At 54.5% G+C, this 24,606-nt stretch overlaps 6 protein-coding genes across 6 annotated transcripts; 3 read left to right on the top strand and 3 right to left on the bottom strand.

Moving 5' to 3' along the window:
• Window positions 1-5: 5 nt before the first annotated feature.
• LRP88_13199 (uncharacterized protein) lies at window positions 6-2,780 on the top strand (the record flags this gene model as incomplete). Its single annotated transcript, XM_083249574.1, has 1 exon — window positions 6-2,780. One exon carries the CDS (start codon window positions 6-8, stop codon window positions 2,778-2,780), a length of 2,775 nt encoding a protein of 924 aa, XP_083093908.1.
• Window positions 2,781-3,559: 779 nt separating this feature from the next.
• LRP88_13198 (putative ubiquitin-protein ligase UFD4) lies at window positions 3,560-9,367 on the bottom strand (the record flags this gene model as incomplete). The annotated part of the gene is made up of 5 exons (XM_083249573.1): window positions 3,560-3,756; window positions 3,806-3,955; window positions 4,005-8,828; window positions 8,891-8,994; window positions 9,051-9,367. 5 exons carry the CDS (start codon window positions 9,365-9,367, stop codon window positions 3,560-3,562), a joined length of 5,592 nt encoding a protein of 1,863 aa, XP_083093907.1.
• A 2,465-nt stretch (window positions 9,368-11,832) lies between these two features.
• Window positions 11,833-13,235, bottom strand: LRP88_13197 (thiamine diphosphate-binding protein; the record flags this gene model as incomplete). The annotated part of the gene is made up of 2 exons (XM_083249572.1): window positions 11,833-12,606; window positions 12,660-13,235. The coding sequence occupies 2 exons, from the start codon at window positions 13,233-13,235 to the stop codon at window positions 11,833-11,835; spliced, it is 1,350 nt and encodes a 449-aa protein (XP_083093906.1).
• A 1,074-nt stretch (window positions 13,236-14,309) lies between these two features.
• On the top strand, window positions 14,310-15,290 carry LRP88_13196 (2-hexaprenyl-6-methoxy-1,4-benzoquinone methyltransferase; the record flags this gene model as incomplete). The annotated part of the gene is made up of 2 exons (XM_083249571.1): window positions 14,310-14,569; window positions 14,633-15,290. The coding sequence occupies 2 exons, from the start codon at window positions 14,310-14,312 to the stop codon at window positions 15,288-15,290; spliced, it is 918 nt and encodes a 305-aa protein (XP_083093905.1).
• A 516-nt stretch (window positions 15,291-15,806) lies between these two features.
• On the bottom strand, window positions 15,807-17,973 carry LRP88_13195 (DUF2433 domain-containing protein; the record flags this gene model as incomplete). The annotated part of the gene is made up of 3 exons (XM_083249570.1): window positions 15,807-16,405; window positions 16,492-17,688; window positions 17,739-17,973. 3 exons carry the CDS (start codon window positions 17,971-17,973, stop codon window positions 15,807-15,809), a joined length of 2,031 nt encoding a protein of 676 aa, XP_083093904.1.
• A 3,695-nt stretch (window positions 17,974-21,668) lies between these two features.
• Window positions 21,669-24,555, top strand: LRP88_13194 (uncharacterized protein; the record flags this gene model as incomplete). Its single annotated transcript, XM_083249569.1, has 3 exons — window positions 21,669-21,674; window positions 21,842-24,292; window positions 24,343-24,555. The coding sequence occupies 3 exons, from the start codon at window positions 21,669-21,671 to the stop codon at window positions 24,553-24,555; spliced, it is 2,670 nt and encodes an 889-aa protein (XP_083093903.1).
• Between the last annotated feature and the right edge of the window lie 51 nt (window positions 24,556-24,606).

Here is a 24,606-nt window from a genome sequence, read left to right as displayed (position 1 = left end):
CGACAATGCCGCCCAAGACCCGCTCAGGCGGCGTCCCCGCCCCGAGTCGAGTCTACCACTCGACACCAGCACAACAGCAAGCGCATTTCCCTGGGCGTCGGAAGGTCGTGCGGACGTATGGGAAGCAGAATCGCAAGAAGCAGGCCGAGACGAGCGCCAAGATGCTGAGGCAGCAGACCCTGACCCAGATCGACTTTGTGTCGTCGAGCTTTGACGAGCAGGATCCGATCGTGCTGAGCGATAGCGAGGATGATGAAAGGGACGATGATGGGGATGAGGAAAGGGGAGCACCAGATATGGATCAGGAAGAGCAGGGGAATGATGAGGATGAAGAGCCCGTGTCCACCGGGAGAAAGCGACGAGGAGCCTCCAAGAAGGCTTCTGTCAAGAAGCAAAGAACGAAACGACGCCGGACGATGGGCGACGACGACGATGACGAGGATTCAGACGAGGAGAAACCTAAGGCCGCCAAGACGAAGACGAAGAGATCGAACCGACGGAAGACGACGGGGGATGTACCCAGCTCAAGCTACCACACGCAAACATTGACCCAGTTCATCGGTCGCAATGGTCAGGCCCAGTACATCAAGGACTCTGAAGACGAGGAAGAGGACGATGGGTTCCAGCAGTGGCTTGGCGATCCCACAAGCCCAAGCCCACGACGAGTTCAGCGCCTCAAGTCTGTTACCCCGGTAAAGAGAAGACGTCCTGGTTCTGCCTCCAAAGCCCGGCAGCGGCCAGAGGAACCGATCGCCACCCGCGAGGACTCCATAGTCCCGCAGACACCACGGAAGCGCGCCAAGTCAGCGGAGATTCCTTCATCGAGCCAGCTCTCTGCCCCGCCAAGCATATCGTCCATGGCTAGCCTCATGATGGATCGCTACGGCGCCCCTGATCAGGTGGATGTCACTCCAGTCAAAGGAAAGGGGTCTTCGCCGGCTGTCACATCACCGCTTAAGGAGTTTACTGGGAAGCCGCGTGTTGCAACGACCCCTCGACGTCACGATCGCATTATTCAGGACTCTTATGCTACCGAGAGCTGGGGCTCGCTTGCTCGTACTCCCCTACGGGAACTGCCCGTTGACTCACCCAACAAGACTCCAAAGTCGGTCATTGAGCCGCCCGAGTCTTCCTCAGTCTTGAGCGAGATGGAGACACCCACAAAGCCTAGGCGCAGAGGCGAGAGCACCGAGCTGGGTGGGAGCCAGAGAAGAGACAGGGACGGCAGCCCCACGCCTAGAAGGAAAATGAAGCTGGTATCTCCAGGCCAAGGGAAGAAAAGGGTCCTTCTCGAGATTCCCGACTCGGAAGATGAGGATGACGACGACTTTGGAGAGAACGACGAGAACTTTGGCGGTGATGATGAAAACGACGAAAACACTTTCGTTGCTGGACCTGAAACTCAGTTTGTCATGAACGAGATTGCCTCGTCTGAGGAAGCATTGTCTAGGACACCTACTCAAGCAGATCCCTCTGGTAGTGGAATCCAACGAAGGGTCCTTGGCGAGGTCTCAACTGGGGAGTCGTCAAGTTCACGACTTGAAGCCTCGACATCGTCACCACCACTTCCACCTCTCAGCTCACGACCAACCACACTTCCTGCCCTCTCACCAACGCCCAAAGCTTCGCGTCGCCCAGCGAAGCGTCTCCGAAAACCTATCCATCGCCCTGTCCCTCCGACTCAGACTCAACCCCTTGAATCTCAGCGTGTGCCCCTCGTGACTCTGCAAGCTCTTCCACCCGCTTCTGCTCGCACCGATGTCCTCCTCCCGCTCTCTCAGGACATGCTAGACGATGTCATTGAAGGATTCCAGGTTGCCCTTGTGCTCCCTTTCAAGATCCCTGCCCAAGTCGTCCGCTTCTGGCTGTATGATGGAGAGCTGCTCCGTTTCCTCGCCTGCGCAGAGCCTGGCCGTGTGACCGAGGGCCCAGTATGGCGTTATCACCTGACTCAGGTGTATGAGCTCAACAACCCCGTTGAAGGCGACGACATGCGCGAAGAGGGTTGGGTCGAGGGTGATATCGGTCGTTACATCTATATCCCGCCTGCTGTTGTCGGCCAGTTGCTCTGGAACCTTCGACACGCTATCTTCGATGAGAACAACAACGGTGACGGCGCCACCCAGTCCCAGGGCCCGACACAAGATGATGACGAGAGTGGAAGAGTCGACCTCTTTGCCAACTCATCACAGGCCCAGCCAAGGGATAAGAACCCTGCGCCTACACCCAGCATGAGCGTCTCTCAGCAGGTTGAAGCTCAACTCAAGAGCGACATTGCCCACTCTACCCAGTTTCCTACCTCGGACGACATCCTCGTTCCCTCTACACCTGAGGAGGAAAACAGCAATAAGCAGGATGCGACTCCTCCAACTACCCACGTCCCGTCGTCTCCTGCAACTATCAAACCTCCTCCTCCACGAACCCCTTTTGCGGCATCCTCCTACCGTGCCTCCCGACCTCCTCTTAGTAGCACGGTTAAACCTTCGACTGTCCGCCCCTCACAGGCGACGACCGTCTCACAGGCCTCGACCCCGGAGAAAAACTCGTCGGCGTCACTTCATCGTCCGGACCTACACTCGTCTAGCAGCATTGACTTCCCTGAAGGCCTACTGGACGACGATGGTCCTTCTTCACCACCCCTGCGTCTACCACCTGGCTACGCTGCGGGCTCGTCCCAGCTCTTGACCAAGAGTCAGATGCTGCCTGATAGCCTTGTCCGCGACGACGCGAGAGTTCCTCCCGAGATTTGGGACTCTGACGAAGATGATGAGCGACTATAGTACTTGATAGAGAGGGATGGGAGGTTTACTGTCTGTCTCGTTGCAAGATTTGTGATTTTTGTATTGATGAGCATGGCGTATTATTGACGTCTCAACATGTATGAACTGCAAGCTTTGGCGTTGGGAGTATGTATCTATCCGATGGGAATTGAGGACTGGTTCCCTCAACATCGATCAACAGGGTTGGATTGGAATGGAATGGAATGGAATGGGTTACAGTACCAAGATAATTACCATGAATGAATCAAATCGTGTCAAAAAGAGCCCAAACTCACTCAATTTCAGATAAAGTCTATAACTACTGCGCTTGATTGAGGCGTTACTTGTTCATAGCCCATCTTTCCCTTTTCCCCTAGGAGCCTCTCTCCTATCCTCCAATCCATCCCAAAGATGGGAGGAAGACGCATGAAATTCTGTCGTACCGTCCGTTCCTTCAGTTCAGTTCTCATCGAAATTCCCTGCGCCTGGATTCCACCTAAGCCATGAATGCAATGTTTGTTGTTTCTGTGGGCACGCGGCAAACAAAACCCGTCCTTTCTATTTCCTTCCTTCATTCATTCATCCCAGCGCGCCATCATCGAGATAGGTAATGTCGTGTCGTGACGGCATCAAGCGAGTATGAGAACTTTTCTTGCCAATTCGTCCAAAAAAAAGGAATTACCGGTATCATTTGCTCTGTAATGCATGGGGCGTCCATTGACATGCCCCTGATCAGCTCCAACGCCGCGTCACCTTCCTCGGTATTACATCTTTCGCTCCTTCAGGACTGATAGACCAATTTAAGACAGATGGAACGCCCCTTGGCCTTCCTTGACTGCCGTGAAAAGCTGCTTCTTCATGATATCAATGGTGGAGTAATCGGGGAGCTTCAAGTAGTTCACACAAGTCATGACGCTGGGAAGGTAGTCATCAGACGTGTATGGGTGCTCGCTGGGCTTGCACACCACGGTGAACATGGGTGTCAAAGACTTGAATCCTAAAAGAATATTAGAAACAGCTCGAAAAGACAGACATGTCATGCTCACCTCCAATCGGAAGCTTGGGGCTTCCAGTTGTGAACTGCAAGAAATCGCGACGCTGTGCAGCATCAAAATCGCTCATGGTATGGAGCAAGTTCTTGACGCTCTTGCTGTCCATGTTGTAGCCGTGATCCGCCTTGATAGAGTCGAGGAGAGCTAGTGATACGTTAGCAACTGCTGAACAATTAACCTGAAGGAAACATACTCTCAAGAGACCAGTCTTCATCAACTCGGCCAAACAGAGTCACAAGCTCGTCTGGGGTAAAGGCGCTCAATGCCGAGTAAGGGAACACCTGCGAGAATCCAGTGCGGAAGGCATCAACCTGCCGGCGAACACCAGACCCAAGAGTCATGTCGATGACCTTCTCGAGGTACGAGTCCACGTTGTCAATGGTGACTCGTTTTTGGGAGCCGTTGCTCTCCAGCTCGATGCTGGGATAGCCGGGCAAGGTAAAGTCAAGGCACAGGTCATCAATCTTGACCCCGTCAATGACAATGTTCTCCGTGTCAGCCACCTTCTGCGCAGCCGTTCGAGCAGGATCCTCGTCGATTTCCTTCTTGGCAAGGGCGAACCTCTTGATCGCCTTCAGTGAGCGCGCCAGGCCGGGGTCAACGATCTTGACAGCTCCCAGTGATGGCTTCACTCCACTCAAAGTCGCATCTCCGATCCGGAAGAAGATAGGGTTGAAGTGGAGATCAATGATGCGAGAGTCGATCATGGATCGTGCAACAAACTTTCCGAGCATCTTGAACAGGTGCAGAATACGCTCGCCGTTGGGTGTTCCGGCTTCCTCATCACTCTGAGGTCGTGGGAAAAGACCAGTAGCGCCAGAAACGAATTCGTCTGAGCCGTTTGAATCCATCTCGCGCCAGAGCTTAAGCTTCCTCTTCGAAAACTCCTTCGAGACCGTCGAGTAGAATTCAAGGGTGGGACCAAGACCCGTGCCCACCTCCTCAAAGTACTCAACCTCCAGGATACTCTGAGAGGCACCATATAGCTCCATCACCTTCAACGCAGATTCCAGAATCTTTTGGCGAGATATCCGAACCTTTTGTCGCTGAAGTCGGCCCAAGAATGGCCGCTCATTGTTCCGGTCTCGTCTGTTGTCCTCCCCTGACTGTGTATTCTGCCACCTAGTCATCGATCGGGCATATCCGAAAGATGTGGACTGGAGGAAGAGATGCCGAGTCTCGAATGGGAAGAGGAAGGGGTACAGTCGTGCCAGATCTTCGGACCAACTGGGCAGACAGTTGCTGGCCACGATCAGGGGCTCCTCCAGTTGGCGGTTGAGCTTAGCGGTGAGCTTGGTATTCACAAATTGAGAGAGCGGCTCAACGTTGAGACCGATGATGCTGGTCTTGTGCTCGACTAGAACATCCTCAATGTTGGAATTGAGATCATGGAGGATGTTTAGTAGGCGAAGGATCGATGCTGTGGTCGGATGCTTCGCAAGCGATGCAGGAATGCCGTGCTCGTCCTCTCCATCAGCCTCAACATTGGACGTGAAGGAAAGGGTTTCGGCTGGGGGAGGTCCAGGCACACGCTTAAACTTGATGGGATGCACAGTCGACCAGATGCTTCGGCTAAGATGCTCATCTGAGTTGGATGCCGAGGTGTGGACGGCCCGGTAGATGGTAGTCTCGTTGGGGATCAGCTTGCTATCGAGACTAAACTCGATATGCCAGTCCTGGGGTACAGACTGTAGAGCTGAGGAATAAGACAAAGGTCGTGACGATGCTGAAGGTGTCGGTGTGCCATGGCCTCCGGAAGGCCCGCCAGCACGGCTAAGTGCACCGGATCCAGTGGGAGTTGCGATTCTCGTGCCATCCTCCTTGCGTGCCGTCACATGTCCGCCAGTAGCAACCTCCATGTTGACAGCGGAGGTGTCATCTGGTGTCGATTCCTCCTCCATATCTTCTTCCAATTCGCCAACAATAGCATCCAGGGCACTGCTCTCACCAGCATCCTCATCGTCCGTCAGCTGCTTCTCATCAGCGCACTCTAGTGTGTCTTGCATCTCATCAGAGTCTGCTGGCGGAGGACGGGGAGGCGGAGGTGTACTTGTGGCGGCATGTCGTCGTGCAGATCGCCGAAGAACGCCCTTGTCCCGAGACGGTCCAGCAGATTGATCTGGGGTCGCGGGGGCAGGCTGAGACTTGAGCTTTCGCAGTGGCCGAGAGCTGGATGGGGTTGGGGCGGCGGGAGGTGGCGGAATAGGAGGTCCTCCAGAGAATGGGCTTGTTCGCTCCGCAGCGGCCAGACGGGCAGCAGCCGCGCTACTAAGCGGAAGGCCTGCACTGCTAGCCATTGCAGCAAGCGCTCGAGCAACACCATCTCTGCGAGCGGAGCCACGGGGACGCTCAGTAAGACTAATCCGCGGGCGTAGGTAATCGTCGAGAGACTTGAAGGTCGCGATAGCGTGGATCGATACCATAATATTTCGGTATGGGCGAGGGATATCCGACTCCTCATCAGCAACAAGGCGGAGGCGGATCTGCTTTCCGAGCATCGAAGCCGGGCTGCTGTGGTTGCCATCAAAGGTGTTGTGGTGGACGGTGATGACTTCGAAATGCTCTGACCTACTGAGCAAATCCTGAAGCTTGTGGATCATGACACTGAAAGGTGTCGCCGGAGACTCAGCAGTTGCCGTCTTGGGCCTCGACTTGACAGTGTATGCCATGAAGACTTCAAGGAATGTCGACTGGGCTGAGCGGGCCAGCTCTTCATCAGGGTTGCTCAAGATTTCGAGCAGAACCCGAACGAGGCCGGATGCCAGAAGCTCCGCGCTAGTAACACTCTCCAAAACATCCGTGTCGAAGTAAGACGCAAGCTTTGTGAACAGCTCCTTTCCTTTGTCGGGTGTGACATTCGAGGACGAGCGCTTGAGATAATAGGTTTCAAGTTCACCCGCCAACTCTGACAGCGCATCCAGGATCATCGTTGCCTTGGTCTTCATGGCCTGGCCGTGGCCTTCGGTCTCGTGGGTCTCCAGGAACTTCTTGGCCACTTCGCGGATGCGAGACTTCATGGACCGCACATCGGACACAAAGCGATGGAGTGGAATTTCGAGGGACATAGTCGATCCCCGGGAGCTAACAGGGGACATGTCGTCGTTGTGAGCCTCGTCGTTCTCGTTCTCGTGCTCTTCGTCTTCATCTTCATCCGATGACTCGCGTTCTTCATCGTCTTCTTCATCGTGGCCAGAGTCCTGGTCTGAGGAGTGTTCGTTTTCTCTCCGTTCCGCTGCCTGTTCACCCTCGCCATTTTGCTTATCCGTCTCCTCTGGATGTGTCTCGGCAGGTTCCTCCTCGTTTGCGATCTTTGTGATTTCCAGGAACACGCCTTCGCGGTAGAATTGGTAACGATAGATCTTGTCGAGTCGACTGAGTAGGAGTTCGGCTGCTTGAAGGCCCAACATCACAAGAGATGCGTGGTCCTGTTGCGACAAGATCGAAGCCAGGAAAGATGCGTAGGGGACGGGAGTCAGTGCCTCAACCAAGATATCCTCATCGAGATTAGAAAGCATCTTTAGCTGTGCTGTCAGAACCTTTTGGCGAACGCTCAGGTTGACAGTGCTGGAAAAAGCATCGGTCAAGGTAGGGAAGATGATAAGGGCGAAGCGGCGGACTTCATCTTTGCAGGTCTCTAGAAGCTCGATGCGCTTCTCGTTGGCAGTTCTTCGGTTTCTACCACCTCCGTCGATGGACTCGGTCGATGCCTGAAGCTCGACAAAATCACCGAAGGATGGATCAGCGTTCCTAGGCAGGTTAGGCAGAAGCTCGCAAATGACGTTGAGTGTCTCGATAATCTGCTCTCGAGGTCGGTGAATCAGGGCCTGCATGATAACAACGCTGTCCAGCTTGGATGCCACATCCTCAGTTCCGCTTGGTGGTGACACTCCAGTGAGAATCTGATACAAAGTCTCAACCACATTGAGTTTGAAGAGTTCTGCAGAGAGACGAGGACTTGCTCTCGCGGTGAATGCCAGGACTCGCAGGAACTGAGTGTGAATGCTGGATCCAATCATGTTGGTCGTGCCAGGGACGAGAAGACGCAGCACACCCCGGAGCAGATCCACGCTGACCAACTCCTCAAGCTTAGACGGATGATATTTAAAGCTCTCAACGATGCCCGAAACGCAGAGAGATGCTTGCTCCACAACACGCTGGTCGTTGCTATTGAGGACGTTGAGGAGTGTAGGCATGACATCGCGAACCACTGGAAAAGAATCCTCAGGGATATTACGGCAGCAGTTTGCCGCGGTGGTAACGGCGGTTCTCTGCGTTCCCGTTGCAAAGAAGTCGAGATATGATAAGCAGGCAGTTAGGCCACCCTCGCGGACGATGCTTGTGGGATATTCGACAGATATCTTCTCCAAGGTGCTGAGAGCTTGTTCTGCCAAGTCGATAAAGGAGATCTCGAGGAGCTTCTGGCATAGGACTGGGACGGCGTTCCCATAGACGACGTTCGCCACGCTGGCAGGCAAAGCCTCCATTAGGTTTGCCAGACAGCGGCACGCCAGAAGCATGATCTCGGGGCTGTCTTCCTTGTTCATCAAGGTTACCAATTCCTTGACAAAAGCATCGGGAGAGAAGTGGCCCGAAAGATTATCCTCATTGGAAACCAAAAGGATCTCCGACAGCTCTTGAAGAGCTATCAGTTGGACTGAAAGGTCGTCCGACCGAAGGCTGCTGAGCAATTCCCGTAACCTATGGCTGAGACCCGACATCATCCCAGTCAGTGCTCGCAGAGTGCTCGAAAGAGAACCTGGAGGTCCGCTGAATCCGCCAAAAGGATCTTCATCCTCATCGTCGTCATCATCGTATCTTCGTGTCTCATCCTCGTCTTCGTCATCCTCGTTGTCTTCACTATCGTCATCGTCATGGTGATCGATCGGAGGGGGCGGTGGCGGCGGCGGCCCAGGATCCCTATTCTCGTCGGTTCCCGTCATGACCGTATCCTGATCAGCGGCATTGTCGAGATTTCGCTTCGACCTCCGCGTCGAGAGAGTCGCGCCGGATGCTGGCTCTATATAATGGTAAGTTCCTAAACCTAAAAATAGCCACCAAATCTTCTCGGGCGATGCAAACCTTGCGACGTGCCTGTTGGCTTCTTGGATCGACTCGACTTTCTACTAGACGAGCCGGACGGGATAGAAGGTTCGGTGGGATTCGCAGGACCAGAACGCTCGTTGCTGGAGAAAGGTTAGATTTTATGCTCCGTATACTGCCTGATGCTGCCCAGACTCACTCTGGACTATCCATATCTGCAGTTGTCTTCCCCCTTCTCCGAGTCCTGGATGGGGGTGGATGATTGTTGGTGGTGGCGGGGGAAGAAACGGCTTCGGGGATCTTCTGTCTCTTGGACCGTCGACCTGAAGACCCAGATGGCAAAGGTGGGCTCTTGTCAGTAGTAGGCCCTTTTCGCTTTCGAGAGGATGGGGTGGCAGTTGGTATGGTCGGAACGTCAGCAGCGGCAGCTGTGGCAGCAGCAGGAGCAGAAGCAGGGGATTGGGCTGCCTGGCTCGCTGCTTGACGGGCCGAAGATCTGGTGATTCTAGAAGACATGATTGGCATGAGCTTTGTACTGACGATGCATCTGGAAGAAAACGCAAATATGGAGAAAGTGTGTGAGTCGATGAAGGTTGCACAAAAAGGTGGAGGGAAGCGAAGGAAGGAGGAGAAGCACAAGCACGAGCCGTCCCCGCAGAACAACCGTTTTCAGTGATGGCGATCCGGGTCTGCAGCTGCCTCTCTCAGCCTGGGCCAAGGATTGGAGATTATTGTCGGCTTGGGAGGGACCAGCAACCTGATCACGGCGGCAGGATGATAAATCAGGCTAGCAGGCGAGAGGTAGACTCGAGCTGGGCAGGTAGTCCGGGGGTTGAAGACGGCGACCGGCTACAGGCCCGCGGCGTGCGTGCGTGCGTGCAAACTGCGGTGGTGAACGTCTTGCGCGTGCCTTGTGCGTGCGTGAATCAGCGAGCTACTGGGCGAACACGGGTCCGACGACGGCATCCCTCTGGGTCGGCGCAGGTGGGTGACGACGGAGCCCCGTCTCGACTATCCGGCACAGGCGACGCAAGGAGCGGGAGGAGGCGGCGGCGTGCGGCTGATGGCGGTTGTGCGAGCTTTGCTTTGCCGGTGGATGAATGGCTGGCTGGTTGGCTGGCTGGAAGGCAGGCAGGCAGAGAGTGGTGAATGGTGAAGCGGCGCTGGGGGATGAGGATAGAAGACGGAAGAAGAATAAAGGGCTGGCCCTACCTCTGGGGACCTAGAGAAGCGGCGGCGGTGGAGAGTTTGGCAGTTGAGGTCGATGAGGTCGAGGGAAGTCGCACTTCGTTGTCACCTGCCGATTTTCGTTCTGCCATGCCCAGACGACCTACGCCATCAGGAAGGCAGCGGGCAGGCGCGGGCGCGGCGGGGTGGTCGTGGTCGTGGTTTCTCTCCGGTGTTGAGAGGGCGATGGGGTCGGGATGACGAGAGCGGGCGAAGAGATAGCGATACCCGTCAACTTACGGCGCGGAGAGATGGGCAGATGGCTTGTTAGCAAGTGGGTAGAGGCAAGCCTAGAAAGTCCGAGGGAGCAGGACAGAGTCTCGGTCAACGAGAGCGAGGGTTGCGAGAAGAGGGAAGGAGGCGGAAGTTTAGGAGGGAGGATTATTTTTGGGTTTATGGCATGCAGTCCTGGGGGGAGGAGAAGAGAAATGCTCGTTGTTTCGGCGGGCTGGCGGATGCGGATGGCAGATGGCGGTTTACGGTTGACGTGTGTGGTCCACTAGGAGGAGAGGGACTCCATCCACCTATCCATCCATGGGGGTGAGAGGCTCTGGGCAGGCCACACGGCAGAAAACGACGTGCTCTGATGGTGCTACGTTTGCGAAAAAGTTGGGGTCGGCCATGTGCCAGGGAGCTAGAGCACTGTACAGGACCTCTGTAGGTGAGCCAGCCTTATCAACTGCAAACAAGCACTGTGCCGGGGGCTGTTGGCCGCATCATCCATGGCTGAGTACTTCTACTGTAAGGGAACGCATCCGTATCCCGCCGTGCTCTGCGGACAAGAAGCAAAGCACCTCATCTCACAACCGACCCATTCACAGCCCACGGGGACTCACTCTCGCTTGCAAAGTCCCTTCTTTGTCGCACCATGCCACCCTCGAGAGTATTTGCTGCGGCAGCACCAAAGACCATATCCAGAAGCAATGGATGGATGTGCCGGGGACAAGGCCAGCGCATCACCACCACCTGGACCGTCGGGCCTCTCTTCTTTATCAAGCAAGACATCCACATCCATGGAGACAAGACGCGGGCTGGGTTGAGAGATCCCGCTTTGTGGAGAGGCTCGCTTTGCTTCATAGTGGCGTCCATCACGCAGCACCCCTCCGGGTAGGGCTACCCGCTGGAACCCACTAGAAAAGTCGCACTAAACCACCGTGACCGCCAACAAGGTACAGGCCGTGGATGTTTTAGCCAGGCCTCGTCCATGACGGTTCTTTACACCGATCATATGTAATTATTCATCGTGAGCTCACCTACTGCTATTCATTATCCTTAAGCTATTTTATGGATATCGCCATTATCAGTGTCCCTCCAATCTGATGGGTGTCAGAGCGCCGTTCTTCATTATGCACTCCACTAACAAATCGGCAACTGGCATTCACGCACCCCCAACCCCATCATGCAAAAAGAGAGCCACGAGATGGAGAATGCCTGACTGCGGCACGTTGCCAGACGCATTGCCAACTGGCATTTTCCTCGTCGGGAACCATCCAGCCCGCATCAAAGACACAAAAAGTAAACAAAAACCGCCCGACGGCCGCCTTGTCTAGGTAGCGGAACCCAACACCAGGGTCCCATGAGCACACCGGCGCTTCATTGTGTGATTGGGTCATGGGTGTCTCCATCTGCGAGCTATGACCTGGTATGGAGTACAGAGGAGTCATGATAGTGATATGTGCTTTTGAACCGAGATACTCTCCTTTTTTGTTATTGCGTTTGGTGCTTTGTTGGGTAATTATCTACTTACACAGGCTTTATGGCTTCAGGCTATCCTTGCCTCCTTCAAACTCAGCAACGTCATACTCCTCGGGATACTTGTCTAGCATCTCCTTCAGCTCTGCCATCTGCGCCTTCAGATCCTCCGTGAGCTCCTCATAGACGTCTTCAAACATGGCTCGAATCGGGGGCTTCTTCTCCCTCTCAGCCTCGCTAAACGCCTTCAGGATCTCCTTGCGCAGACTATCACGGGCCTCCTTCTCCTTAGTCTCGTCCCAAATACCCTTAGCCTCCATCCACTTGCGGAGTCGGGTAATAGGGTTATCACGTCGCTTCCAGTCTTCGACCTCTACCCGCGCGCGGTATGCGAACGAGTCGTCCGATGTGCTGTGATGCGAGACACGGTAGGTCATAGCCTCGATAAGGACGGGTTTTCCACCGTCTTGGAGAGCCATCTCACGGGCCTTCTTGGTGGCTTCCCGAACAGCCCAGATATCGTTACCATCGATGCGGATAGTATCGATACCATAGCCAATACCTCTACTGGCAATACCGTCACCACGGTACTGATCCAGTGTAGGTGTCGAGATGGCGTAGCCGTTGTTTCGGCAGATAAAGATCACGGGGCAAGATCTTGTGGCTGCAATGTTCAACGCAGCGTGAAAGTCTCCTTCACTGGCTGCGCCCTCGCCAAAGAAGGCTGCAACCACTCTAGGTTTGACATTGGGGTCCTGAAGCCGTTGCATCTTCAGGGCGTAGGCAGCTCCAGAGGCCTGGGGAAGTTGCGTTGCCAGCGGCGACGAGATCGAATGCTTCATCCTCATTGTTAGCTTCAATATCTTGCTTCAGTTCATAGGGCACTCACAATATTCAACTCCTTGCTTCCGTAGTGCACAGGCATACTCCGCCCTCGGCCAGGATCCCGCTTATTAGCAAAGAGTTGGCCCATAAACTCCTTTGCCGTCCACCCTCGCTCCTTGAACACGCCCTGCTCTCGATATTGACAGAACATGACGTCCTCCCGATCCAAGACACTTGAGCTGCCAATGCTGACAGCCTCCTCGCCAGCACTGACCATGTAGAAGCTCAGTCGACCTTGCCGTTGCGCATCAAACATGATCAGATCCATGATGGAAATGAATACCATGTCCTTGTATAGTCGAATCACCTCCTCGTCCGAGATATCGGGCTTGAAGGACTCGTCTACCACCGCGCCATGTTGGTCGACAACGCGGTACGTCGGCAGGGCAGGATACGACTCGGGAGCCTCAAACTTGAGCGTCGTTGTGAAGGCACTCTTAAGGGCACCGGGGAAGGAAACAAAGTCGGAATTGGGTCGTTGCGAGAGACTGCTGGCTGATCGAAGAGCAAAGGGTACGGTCTGCGGTCTGGAGAGGGCAGCCCTTCGCAGGGCGACGTGTCGCAAAGCTCGAGACTTCATAGTGGCTGTGATCCCGTTCGAAAGGCAATCTCAATGCGTAGACTTCTCCCTTCTTTAATCAACTTCCAATTTGCAGTAAACGACAAGACGAAGAGGAGAAATAACATTACCGAGGGGGCTGTTCTCGGTCTGTATACTTGAAGCGACGTCATTTGAGCCGACTCCAACCGTATGAGCCGAGACTGAGATAAGCCGTTGCTGGACGAGGTTCGGCATACCCAGCCTCAAACAAACCCCGAAGCCATCCATTATCAGTCGGTAATTGCGCTGAGCTAAGTTTCGACACCCTTGCCGAGATGCCCTGTCAATCATCTGGCGATGCTAAAGCCAGGAACAGTCCATAAGGCCCTGTGTTTGCTATCCCCCACACGAGTCTTATCAATGTACCCCACATTCCGATAGACTCCAGATTTCCATGAACCCCAACTAGTGCAGTGCATGGCAGCTGTCTGCCACTGTCAGGATGGCATCGTTAAAGAGTAAACAATGGGTTTAACAGCCAATTGGTTTTGCAGGAACTGCCATGCAGCAGTGCATAGATTTCTAGACGAGGAAAATAAACAACTTTCAAAACACCATCATCCATCTCCCAGTTCATCGTCCAACTCACAATAAAGCAACCGCAATCCCCATCCATCTTCAATCCGCAACTACAACACCAATCACGCAATGACCAACCCAGCAGTTAGTATCGCTCTTCTCATTCTTACTCTGTTTGCAATCTTTGGCCTCGTTGCCTGGTTCATGAAGGACAAGGTGCACACCTTTGTTCGGGCTCTCAGCGTTCATCGTGAGCGGAAGCGGGAGGGAGATTCAGCTGCTACAACAGCTGGAGACATTGCCTAGGCGTGAGTTATTCGTCTTCTTACAAAACGAAGTGTTTTGTTGGTTTGGTTCATCCTCTTCTGCTTATCGCACCTTGTCAAGCCACCGTGGCTGGTACAAGGCTGAACAAGCGCCACACCGCCCCCACTCATCCACCAGCAAATTTCCACCTCTCAGCCTCGTATGATTCTAAACTGACCTCTGATAGAGACCATCCCTCATACCTCCGAGGCCCAATTCTCGCCCACAATGGCCTCCCGCACAGCTCTCCGGAGCTTCTCCCGCTCATTGAACCCCTCAAGACGCCCTGCCGCTTTTGTCCGCCCCTTCTCCTCCTCCAATGCCCTCCGCAACACCACTCCCACCTCCGATCGCCCTACCCACTTTGGCTATGAGACCGTCACCGAGGGCGAGAAGCAGCAGCGTGTCGCTGGTGTCTTTACCAGTGTCGCCGAGTCCTATGATAAGATGAATGACTTGATGTCCCTGGGCATTCATCGCCTGTGGAAGTAGGCATATACCGGCTCTCCCGAACTTCGGGTTGTTCAACAGACTAACACGCAATTGTTCAGGGACTACTTTATCTCTTCGCTCAACCCCGGTGCTACCAACCCTCCTGGCCAGCCCCAGCGCATCCTCGACGTCGCCGGCGGTACCGGTGACATTGCCTTCCGTCACCTACAGCACGCCCACGAGTTCAATCGCAATCCCAACGTGACAGTTACCATCTCCGACATCAACCCCGACATGCTGGCCGTGGGCCGCCAGCGTTCCCTCGCCCTCCCCGCATCCCACCAGTCCGCACTCTCTTTCCTCGAGGCCAATGCTGAGGTCCTCCCCGCTCAGCTCGAGGATAACTCTCTCGACCTCTATACCGTTGCCTTTGGCATCCGCAACTTCTCCAACATCCCTGCTGCCCTAAAGGAGGCTCACCGAGTTCTCAAGCCTGGCGGTGTCTTTGCCTGCCTAGAGTTCTCCAAGGTCGACAAGTACCCCCTGTTCAACGCGGTCTACAAGCAGTGGTCGTTCAGTGCCATTCCCTTGATCGGCCAGCTGGTCGCCGGAGACCGAGACAGCTACCAGTACCTCGTTGAGAGTATCGAGAGGTTCCCTAGCCAAGTGGAATTTAGGGACATGATCAAGGATGCTGGTTTTGTTGTCGCTGGTGAGGGTTACGAGGACCTGACCGGCGGAATCGCCGCCATCCACAAGGGCATGAAGCCCCTATAAAGTGCTCAAGAATATACGCATTATGTAGTCTACTTTCAACCCAGTCTCGGAAGCAATGTTTTCAGGTTGGGCATGACAGAAAATAGCCAGTCAATTGTGGCAGTGTACAAATAGAAAGTCATTCACTCCAAAGCACCCTCGATCCTACCCCCTAATCCTTCCCCCCAAGAAATGCCATCACCACATTCACGTCCCCGAGATGCAATCAGGGCCCGGAATGATGTTTTTTTTAAGATTCTCTTCGCAACTGAACTCCATACAGGTCAAAACTAAAGAAGCCAAACCCTCGATGCCGAAGCTCGACGACTCCGAGATCTCATTAGGTACACAATACATGAAAACGCAGGTTGAGGGACGCCCCTCAGTTTTCCTGTCCCTTGAGCCCCCAGCAAGAATCGGGTAGAGGCGAGACAAAAAGGAGGTGCCACAAGGGCCAAAGCTAGGTACTGAGAATATGGGGATAAGCCATAATCTCATGAGAGCTGTGTATCAATACTTAGATGTTGATCGTGATAATTATTCGGCGGGGGTAGAGGGGGCGGGCGACGAGGTACCAGTCTCGCCCTTGAGACCTCCACGGCCGCGGCCACCTCGACCACGATCTCCGCCACGGCCACGGCCGCCGCGACCACCACGTCGGTTCGATTCCGAGTCACTGGCGCCTCCAGCGCTTCGGTAGCCGCTCGTGCTGGTCGCTCCGCCACGTCCGCTGGCACCCCAGTTACCGGCACCACCTCGGTTGCCATACGACTTGCCCTCGCGATGTTGGAAGATCTTCACAAGGGGCTTAGATCGATCCTCTTGAGTTCGAGTCTTGACCTCCTCAGGCAATCGGGCCATAGCGGCATCACGATCCTCGGTCGTCTTGAATTGGACGACCTTGTTAGAGTTGCCCCATTTCTCGACCTTGAGGATCTTGGCCTTGTCCTCCTCGTCAAAGAGCTCTCTGCATTGGTCCTCGGTGCTAACGTTCATAATGAAGAGACCAATGATGTCGGAAGCAGGAGTCTTGGGAGCGGGGGAAGAAACGGGCTCAGGGACGTGGGCGGAGCCGTTAGCTGCAGCCGGGACGGGAGCCTTGTCAGCTTCCTTGCTAGGAGGGGGGAGGGGCGGGACTGCTCGAGCTTGGGGCTGGCTGGGGGGTGGCGGGCTTCGGGGGACCAGGCAGGGGCGTCGCTACGGTAGGCTTAGCAGGCTGCACTGCAGATGGCTGTCGACTCGTAGGCGGCGGGATGCTGGATTGAGTAGAGGGAGGGGCGGGCGAAGGAATTCCGGCGGTAGGAGCTGATGCTGTCACGGGGGGGGATACCGGGTTGCTGCTTGGCTCCTCGGTGGGAGAAGTTGAAACCCTGGGCGCGCATCTCTGTACCAATTCGGCCATCTTGGATCTCCAGGACGAGATAGCCGAAGGCCGCATCAGCAAGGTTGAAGTTCCACATGTTCTTGAATGCACTCTCGTCGACTTGGCCGAGAGCTGCCTGACCAGCGACAGGGCCGCCGAAGGGGTTGCCGCCTGCAGCAGTCGTGGGCATCTTCTCGACAAGCTGGAGGGCATTCTTAAGGAGGTTCTGTTGGGCCTCATTCTGCTGAATGGCGGGCTCAACCTCACCCTTGACCGTCTCCCAGACGTCGTTGAAGGAAGCCTTGGAGGCGGCAAGCTTGCCTCGGTAGTGGTCGAGAGTCGGGTTGACGCTGAACTCGTTGTAGGAGCTACCGTATCGGAAGTGAAGACCGGCAGAGATAGAGAAGTCGGCCTTGAGCGTCACCGAGAGCTGGTTCAGGATACCCTCTCGCGCAGGAGAGGCGTGTGTGACAAAGATACGGGTCTCAGTAGGATCGTAGACTCTGTGAGCAGTATCAACGAGCTCTCCCATTTGCAGAAGAGTCGTCCACATGGTTCCCTGTCCACCGGCAATGGTAGTGCGGCCCTCACCGTTGTCGAAGAGCTTGTGCATTACAACAGCACCACCAAGGCCGAGTAGCCTCAGCTTGACGCCGCCAACCTCCAAGAGCATCGATCGAGCCTCATCGATAATGTGCAGGTTGGGAACCTTGTACTCGCCGGTTCGGAACTTCTCTAGTACTCGGACATCCTCACAAGCACCCCAGACAGTGTAGACGGGAACATCGAGCTTGAGCTCTCCGCTGATGAGGAGAGGGAGTTCTGAAAGAGGTAGCTCGCTAGGGGGGAATCGAGTCTTGACGGGGCCGGGGCCGCCTTGTTGGATGGCCTTCTTGACGGGCTCGGAGATCAGGGGCGAATATTGGGCGACATGCTTAAGCGTCTTCTCGGCGATTCGTTCCAAGGAAGTGTCGTCGTAAAAACCAAAATCACCAGTGTGGATGATGTGGTCAGCCCGGGCTTGTTTCGCAAGGTCGTTGAGCGATCTCAGGTTTCCTAACACACAGCTCAGCAAGATTCCAGTCCTTTTCGTCGTAGAAACGCACCTCGCACATCAGCGATGCAGAGAACTCTTATGGGACCTGTTTGGACAACACGGCCCTGGTTTGGCAGAAGAGGCGCGGCACCGTGGGGAGGGAGGCCGCCGCTCGCACCGTTCTGGAGGTAGCTCGAGCCTGGGTTATTGTATGGTCGCGGCTGTCTTTGGTCAGCGATCGAGTTCGTCCGGCAGTATCTCGAATGTCTGCCTGGAAAACTCTGGGAACTCGACGAGCGCCTCATCGCGAAAATGGGTGTAGAGCCTCGCGGTCAAGACCATCAAACAGGGCGCAACAGCGGGACAACACGCGAGCGGGGGAGGTAGAGGAGGGAGGTAGAGGCAGCGCCCGAAAAAGGGCAGAAGAGTAGATAGGCCGCAGGCGGTCATCCATCTCCAGGCTCTTGACGATAGGAAGCTGCGACCTCGTTGAAGAGGACACTTGGGAAGGTGCGAGGGAGATGGATAGGCAAGGTCATGGAAGGAACCATCTGAGGCACTCACAGCAGCCATTCTATCAATCAACTGATTCTTTGCGCTCGAAGCCGGTCGGGGGATCGCGTGGTCGACGTATCGCGCAGGTCAGGGTAAGCTCGGGGGAGAAGGGAGCTCCGGGGGAGGGATATGGATGGGTATCAAAAGAAGGTGACGATGAGGAATGGAGGATGGGGAGGCAATCACGGGGAGGTGGATTTTCGCAGCTCCAGCAAGGCTCTAGAGGTAGAGATAATTTCTAGAGGTGGCCCCAAGAATCGGGAGAAGACGCCGTTGCCTGTTTGGGTTTAGCACCTCAGCTTTCACCTGTGACGATGTACCTGTCCGCTGGCACAGTCGCCTTTGGGTTAGGCCAGGGGAGAGAGCTCAGTAGCGGTTAATGTTCGGCGGTGTTGACGTTGCTGGCCGTGGGAGTCAGTCAAAAGCTGAGGATACATACACCTACCCGGGAGCTGCGACGACACTTTCAGGTGTTCTGCGTTTGCCTTATCCTTTTTCTCAGAGTTGCATTCAACTTTTGTTGGTGTGAAAGGTAGCTGTGCTTGTTGCCAAGACCAAGTTTTCTTTCAAGGTATTATAATTAGGTGCTCATGCTCTTTAAATGCATGCTAGTAGGTGGCTATTGTGTTGTGATTCACGTCGCTGTCACCCCAAACCCTTTGTTAGACGGCTGGCTACCATCCTGTATGATGTCTATCTAACTGGACGTATGCCGATTCTCCCTCTTGCCAGTGCCACCGAGACCCAGAATCCCAGGTTTTACCAAATTTTCAAACCAAAGAAATGCCAGAGCATTTGTTGCTTCGCTCCATAACAAGTGCTTGTGTGTGAGAAGTATCATTGTGTGACGTTGTAGACTCCCTGTTCTGAAGTCGCAGTTGCGCATTCCCAACTTGCAGAGTAGGACATATGTGATCTGCGCAAACGCAGCACTTAGGCCCAGACGGCAAAGAAAGCTCTTGCCCCATGACTAGGTACAGTTCTGACATCAACCAGGGAAAACTTACAGGTGGCTGAATGCAGCTCAATGTCCAATGTTCCATAGAAGCCTGCTCAACTTACACGGACAAGAAGCATGGGAACACAATGGATCAAGCAAACTCGCCTGTGATCAGGCAGAATGCATATTATATCTGCTATAGTCACGCATTTGACAAAGAGATGCGAGAATGGATCAGACATGAATGATGAGCAGGTGTAGTCTAGATGAACTTGACCGACGGGGAACCGAGAACCAACCAATGCCAACGAGTGGTCCCATAGCCGCCCAGGAGCTGCGATAGCCCGAGTTGACAATGACAGCAACGACATCACTGACCACAAAAGATCAGACCCATGGGGAGAAAAGCCCATGATAGGTGGAGCTCAACCACCCAAAGAAATGACGAGGGCGCTTGGAAGGGAGGCTATCGCCAGGACAGGCAAGGAGGCAGATGCGGAGTAGTGCGACTTTAGTTAAGCCACCGGGTTGTTGGGCATCTTGTGGCGGGGTTGCCGACCAGGTTGTCCCACGTCTCTTTGCCTTACATTGAGGCGCCGGATTCAACAAGATGGGGCTGCATGAAACGCCTTGATACAATTGACAAGAAGGAAAGGGAAATACGATCCGACACAGGGGATCATTGTTCCAGAAGGATCAAGGTAAGCAGCAAGCTTTGATGTTCGGCAAATTTCTAGTTCTTAGGTGAGGCTGTTTAAGGTCCACCCTGGTAGTGCAGATCCATGTCAGTTCGATTTGCAATGGAGAACTCCTTGTTTGTTACAAGGGCCTCGCCATGGAATGGGTGACCGAGAACTGTATCACAAGTTGGTGATCAGGCAGTGGAATAGCCTGCGGCACTAATTTCTGCGAAGGTTGCCCACCTTGAGCGTGGCCCTGAGATCCCTCTGTTGGTAGCTGATGTGTTGTAGGTATGCATGAACATCACCTACGCTTGTCATGCCTACGTGTGTTTCCCAATGTCAGGTCCAGTGTCAGGTCGAGTGAACTAGTCATGCTCAGACGGAGCTATTAATGGTATTGACGTCCAACGAGTACCGAATCAAGAATGACTGCAATGTCAAATGCAGGTCTTGCCTGGGAAAACAAAGCAGCTGGCACGGAACCTGAAGCCAACACATCGTATAAGTGAGGCCCTTGTGATTACAATCCGTGGCCTTGTCTCTGAGTGGAACAATTATAGCTCCTGGATGTAAGAGAGCTCAGCCTCCCCAGGTCACCCAGCTTCCATCCTGGGCGAGTGTCTGCCCTTTTCTACTGTAGAACTTGTCTGGGTACTAAAACAAGACATCCATCACGAGACGAGACCTAGAATGTTCGCGACGCACACCTGGGGCTGTTTCCATGGCCACCACCAACTACGGGTTTTGTACCCGATGTATTTACCCAGTTCACCTGACAGCCAAATTGACCATCATTCGACCATTCCACACAGAAGACTGGATGCCACACCTGGCGTTGAATTCGTCCATTATATCGTATACCGGAAGTCGGAGACATTCATGTGGCCGAGCTGCGGCCTAATCAAGCAGCTTGGACCCTTTTTCAGGGTTCTTTCATTTGAGCCCGTGGTGACATGGCCGCGCATGGCGGTGCTCAGAGATCAATCAAGTCAGGAAGAAAGAGAGGACTTGCTCTTTCAAAGTCATTCACCGCCTCTGCGACCATGTCCATACGCATTTGGAACTTATATGGCCCTTAAATCTGCCGCAGTGGAGTTAACGGACCTTGTCTCCATCCTGGATATTGACAGCCAGTTCTCGGTCTAAAAGAACCTTGGAGCGCCCGCCCAGGAACCTGGCGCTCGGCTGGTCTATTGATTACTGCCAGAGAGCTCCAACTCGCTGTACCGCCCCGACGGACGCCAGCTTTAGCGCCAGATAGCGCTGTGATGCAGTGGAACAGCCCGCTGGCAACCGCTGGAGGCGCCACGTGACACGTCTCATGCCCTGGTCAAGCGTCCTTTGATTGCGGAACACTACCCTTTCCAGGGCCATCCGACAGTATCTCGCCTTTGGGTGCTCGACGAACTAGGCTCGACTGTCTCCCTTGAACGACCCTTTGTCTATTTCCAAGTGTAGCCGTATCTCCCCCAAGACGCCCCGACGATCACGACCCTTTCGAAGACGCCCACATCGACTCTCGCAGCCCGTCATTTGATGCCAAGGGACCCTTGACGGACAGCGTCCAGACCAGCGGCTCCTCCCTTGGCCACCTCCCATGCGACAACAGACTTCGCGAGAACACCGACTCAGGAGGTGACTGCACCTCTCTTATCCTCGACTCAATACCGACCCTACGTCCTCCTGCGCCGCCCGAACCGTGGTGCTCGTACGCCCATGATAGCGCAGCACAAGCCTTGAGTATCGCCTTGACAGCCAAGCCAGGAAACCGCGGAGGCTATCGAGGGTGTCTAGGCCTCCGTTGAGGCCCCCCCAGCCGTCGATGATGGTACGTCTCATCATTCCCAGTCGCCAGTCTTGCGGTGCCGTGAAAACTCTTGATTCTGGCCCTCGACACCTCTCATCTCAACCGGATCTTGTCATGATCCTTTCATCGCTCGTCCCCATCATCACATGGTTTTGTCATCGCCACCCTTGCTGATCCCAAGTCTACAGACCTCATCTCGACCCCGCGGCGATGTTGGCGACAGCTTTGCCCGTAGACGCGGTCATCTCTCTATTTCCGACCCAAGCCATCATGTCACCGAGGCTATCGGCACCCTTTACGGCGATGAAGACGACTCGGGATCCGAAGGTGGTCGACCACTGAGCGACGGCCGACCGCTGAGCTTCGTCGGAGGTCCATCGCCCTACCAAGAGCAGCTTCCACGACCTCCCCCAGAGGATCAGCTTTTGTCTGTCGACACTCGAAGGGGACTCCTGCGCCCCGAAGCCGATGCACCCGTTCTCGACACTACGTCCATTAACGGTGGCTCAGGCAAAAAACCTCAACCGCTTTCGCCGACCCAACGAAGCAACTCGTTTGAACAATCGCCTAAATCGCCCCTCTCCCCAACTCTGTCGCTTCGCGATGTTCAGGCCGACTCTCAGTTTTCCTTAACCAATATCGACAATCCGAATGACATTGCTCAGGAACTGAGCAACCTGCAAGCCCTGAGACGGTTATCTATGGACGTTGGAAACAACAAGGATCCTGATTTACCGCCCATGTCCTTGATGGCTATGCCAGCCATCGCTCCGACCGGAGACGATGACGAAAATGACCCTTCGAGACTGCTGTGGGTTCCAGCAAGAGTGCACCCTGAGCTCGCACCGACCGAATTCAAGTCATTCCTCGAGAACCGAGTCCATTCGATACGACGAAGATCCGGTGATTCCTTCCTCTCCGCCGACAGCGAGACAAGCCAGACCGACTCGACATCTGGGGGCTTGAGGCGGAAAAAGTCGATGCTATCACGTCAGATCGACAACTCCGGAGGGTACGTCGACGGCGCTGATCGGCTGGAGAGGAAACGTTCCCGCGGTCATAGCCATGAGCTCAGCCTAGAAGAGCTCGTCAAGGATCCCACAAAGGCTGTGCAGAAGCTTGCACAAGAGTCTCAAGTTCCACCAACAGGCCCCGAGAGTAGCGCAGACGACATGCCGATCTTGCCCGCGGTCCCGGGAATGGGCCTTCGCAGATCGACACGCACACAATACCGCAAGGGTGGAAGTTTACGTTCGGGTGGTCCCCTCGCTAGGCGTGCTGGACATCGGCACCAGCCTAGTCAATCCACCGAATCGCTCTCGTCTACCTTGGATGCTCCTAAGGGTCTTGGTCTTACACGAGTTCAGTCAGAGCCCCTGTCAGACAACCATTCGCGTCCAAATCGCTCAATCAAGCGAACACACAAGTTCTCACAAGAGTCACTGGGGGATTACGATCCGTATGAAGGGACCACGCAGGACGCAGAAGATAAGGCTGCAGCAACAACTGGTGAGACGTTTCAAGATCAGCTCCCTATTCGGTCATCCTCGAATATGCCTACTATTGAAACATCAAACCATGATGAGGCTTCGCCTTTCCCCAAGCGATCATCGTCTCAGAAAACGGGCTCTCAGGCTGTTTCAAAAGGGGCCTCTGAACCAGAACCACCTGTGGAGGAGTCTCCTCGCTCAAGCCGACGGTCTGTGAGTCGACAGACCGTACCACAGTCGTCACAACCACAGTATACTTCTCGCTCTTCATACCCTCAAGGCCAATCCTTGAGCGACAACTTGGCGGCAAATCCTGCACCTCTCCCTGGCGGCGGCGCGACTCGGACAGATAGCCTAACATTTATTCCCACATTACCCCAGGAGGAACGGAAACCAGAAAAGAAGTCAAAGAAGGACCGAGATGATGACTCTAGCTCCACCAAGTCCTCTGGAAGCGCCTGGAAATGGTTCAAGAGCGGGACCGATGACAAGGACAAGAAGAAGGAGGAGAGCAGAAAGTCTAAGACCAAGTCAGTTGGTGACAAGGGTCAAGATAACGTGCGGCTGGACGTGATTCAGACCTCTATCGACAAGAACTCGTCAAAAGGCCGCGAGAGCCTGGTTCTTGATCGTGACAACGTTGAAAGTAAGCTGCAAGAGGAACGCAAGAAGGAAAGCCACCGCAGGAGCGACTCAAAGAGGGACAAGGACGGCCTCTTCGCCTCTTTCTTTGGTGGAAGCAAGAAGAAGGAGGAGAAAGAGAAAGAGAAGAATGCCAAGAAGAGCCAACATCTCAAGGTCCCCGAGGAGCCGGTGTACAAGCCATTGGTCCCTGATATGGACTACCATTGGACTCGATTCCCTCTCCTCGAGGAGAGGGCGATCTACCGAATGGCCCACATCAAATTGGCCAACCCCCGACGCTCACTCCTCAGCCAAGTGCTGCTGAGTAACTTTATGTACAGTTATTTGGCTATCGTACAAGCCATGCATCCTCAAATGAATGTGCCGATTTCACCCCAACAGAAGCGGCTGGAAGAGGAAGCTCGGCGGAAACAGCAAGAAGAGGAGTACCTGGCCCAGCAGAGGATGCAGGAAGAGCAAGATGCCCAGGATTCCATCGACCAATACAACTTCGATTATCACCGGGTAAGTACTTAATACCTCGGCCTCTTTCCAGCAATACTGACTCTTTCTAGGCGGCAGTGCAATATGCTGACTCTGGTAACGGAGAGGTGGATTATGTCGATGATGCTCAGATCTACGAAGATGAGCACGGCAACGACCACCATGATGACTACGACTACGATGGATCCGATGGTTATGGCCAGGGGGTCAAGGAGTACTACCAGTACCACGACACAGGGGACGATCGAGATCGTCGGCATGACAGGCGGGAGGACATGTGGTGACGGCCGGGGTAGTCGGGCACGACTTTGGCAGCAGACTCCATCCTTTATATA

The sequence above is a fragment of the Fusarium phalaenopsidis genome, assembly GCF_050370095.1.
Source record: "Fusarium phalaenopsidis strain FUZ10S chromosome Unknown contig_32332, whole genome shotgun sequence".
Classification (NCBI taxonomy): domain Eukaryota; kingdom Fungi; phylum Ascomycota; class Sordariomycetes; order Hypocreales; family Nectriaceae; genus Fusarium; species Fusarium phalaenopsidis.
The sequence above is the reverse complement of the archived record's forward strand: the minus strand, read 5'-3'. Positions and strand labels throughout refer to the sequence as shown.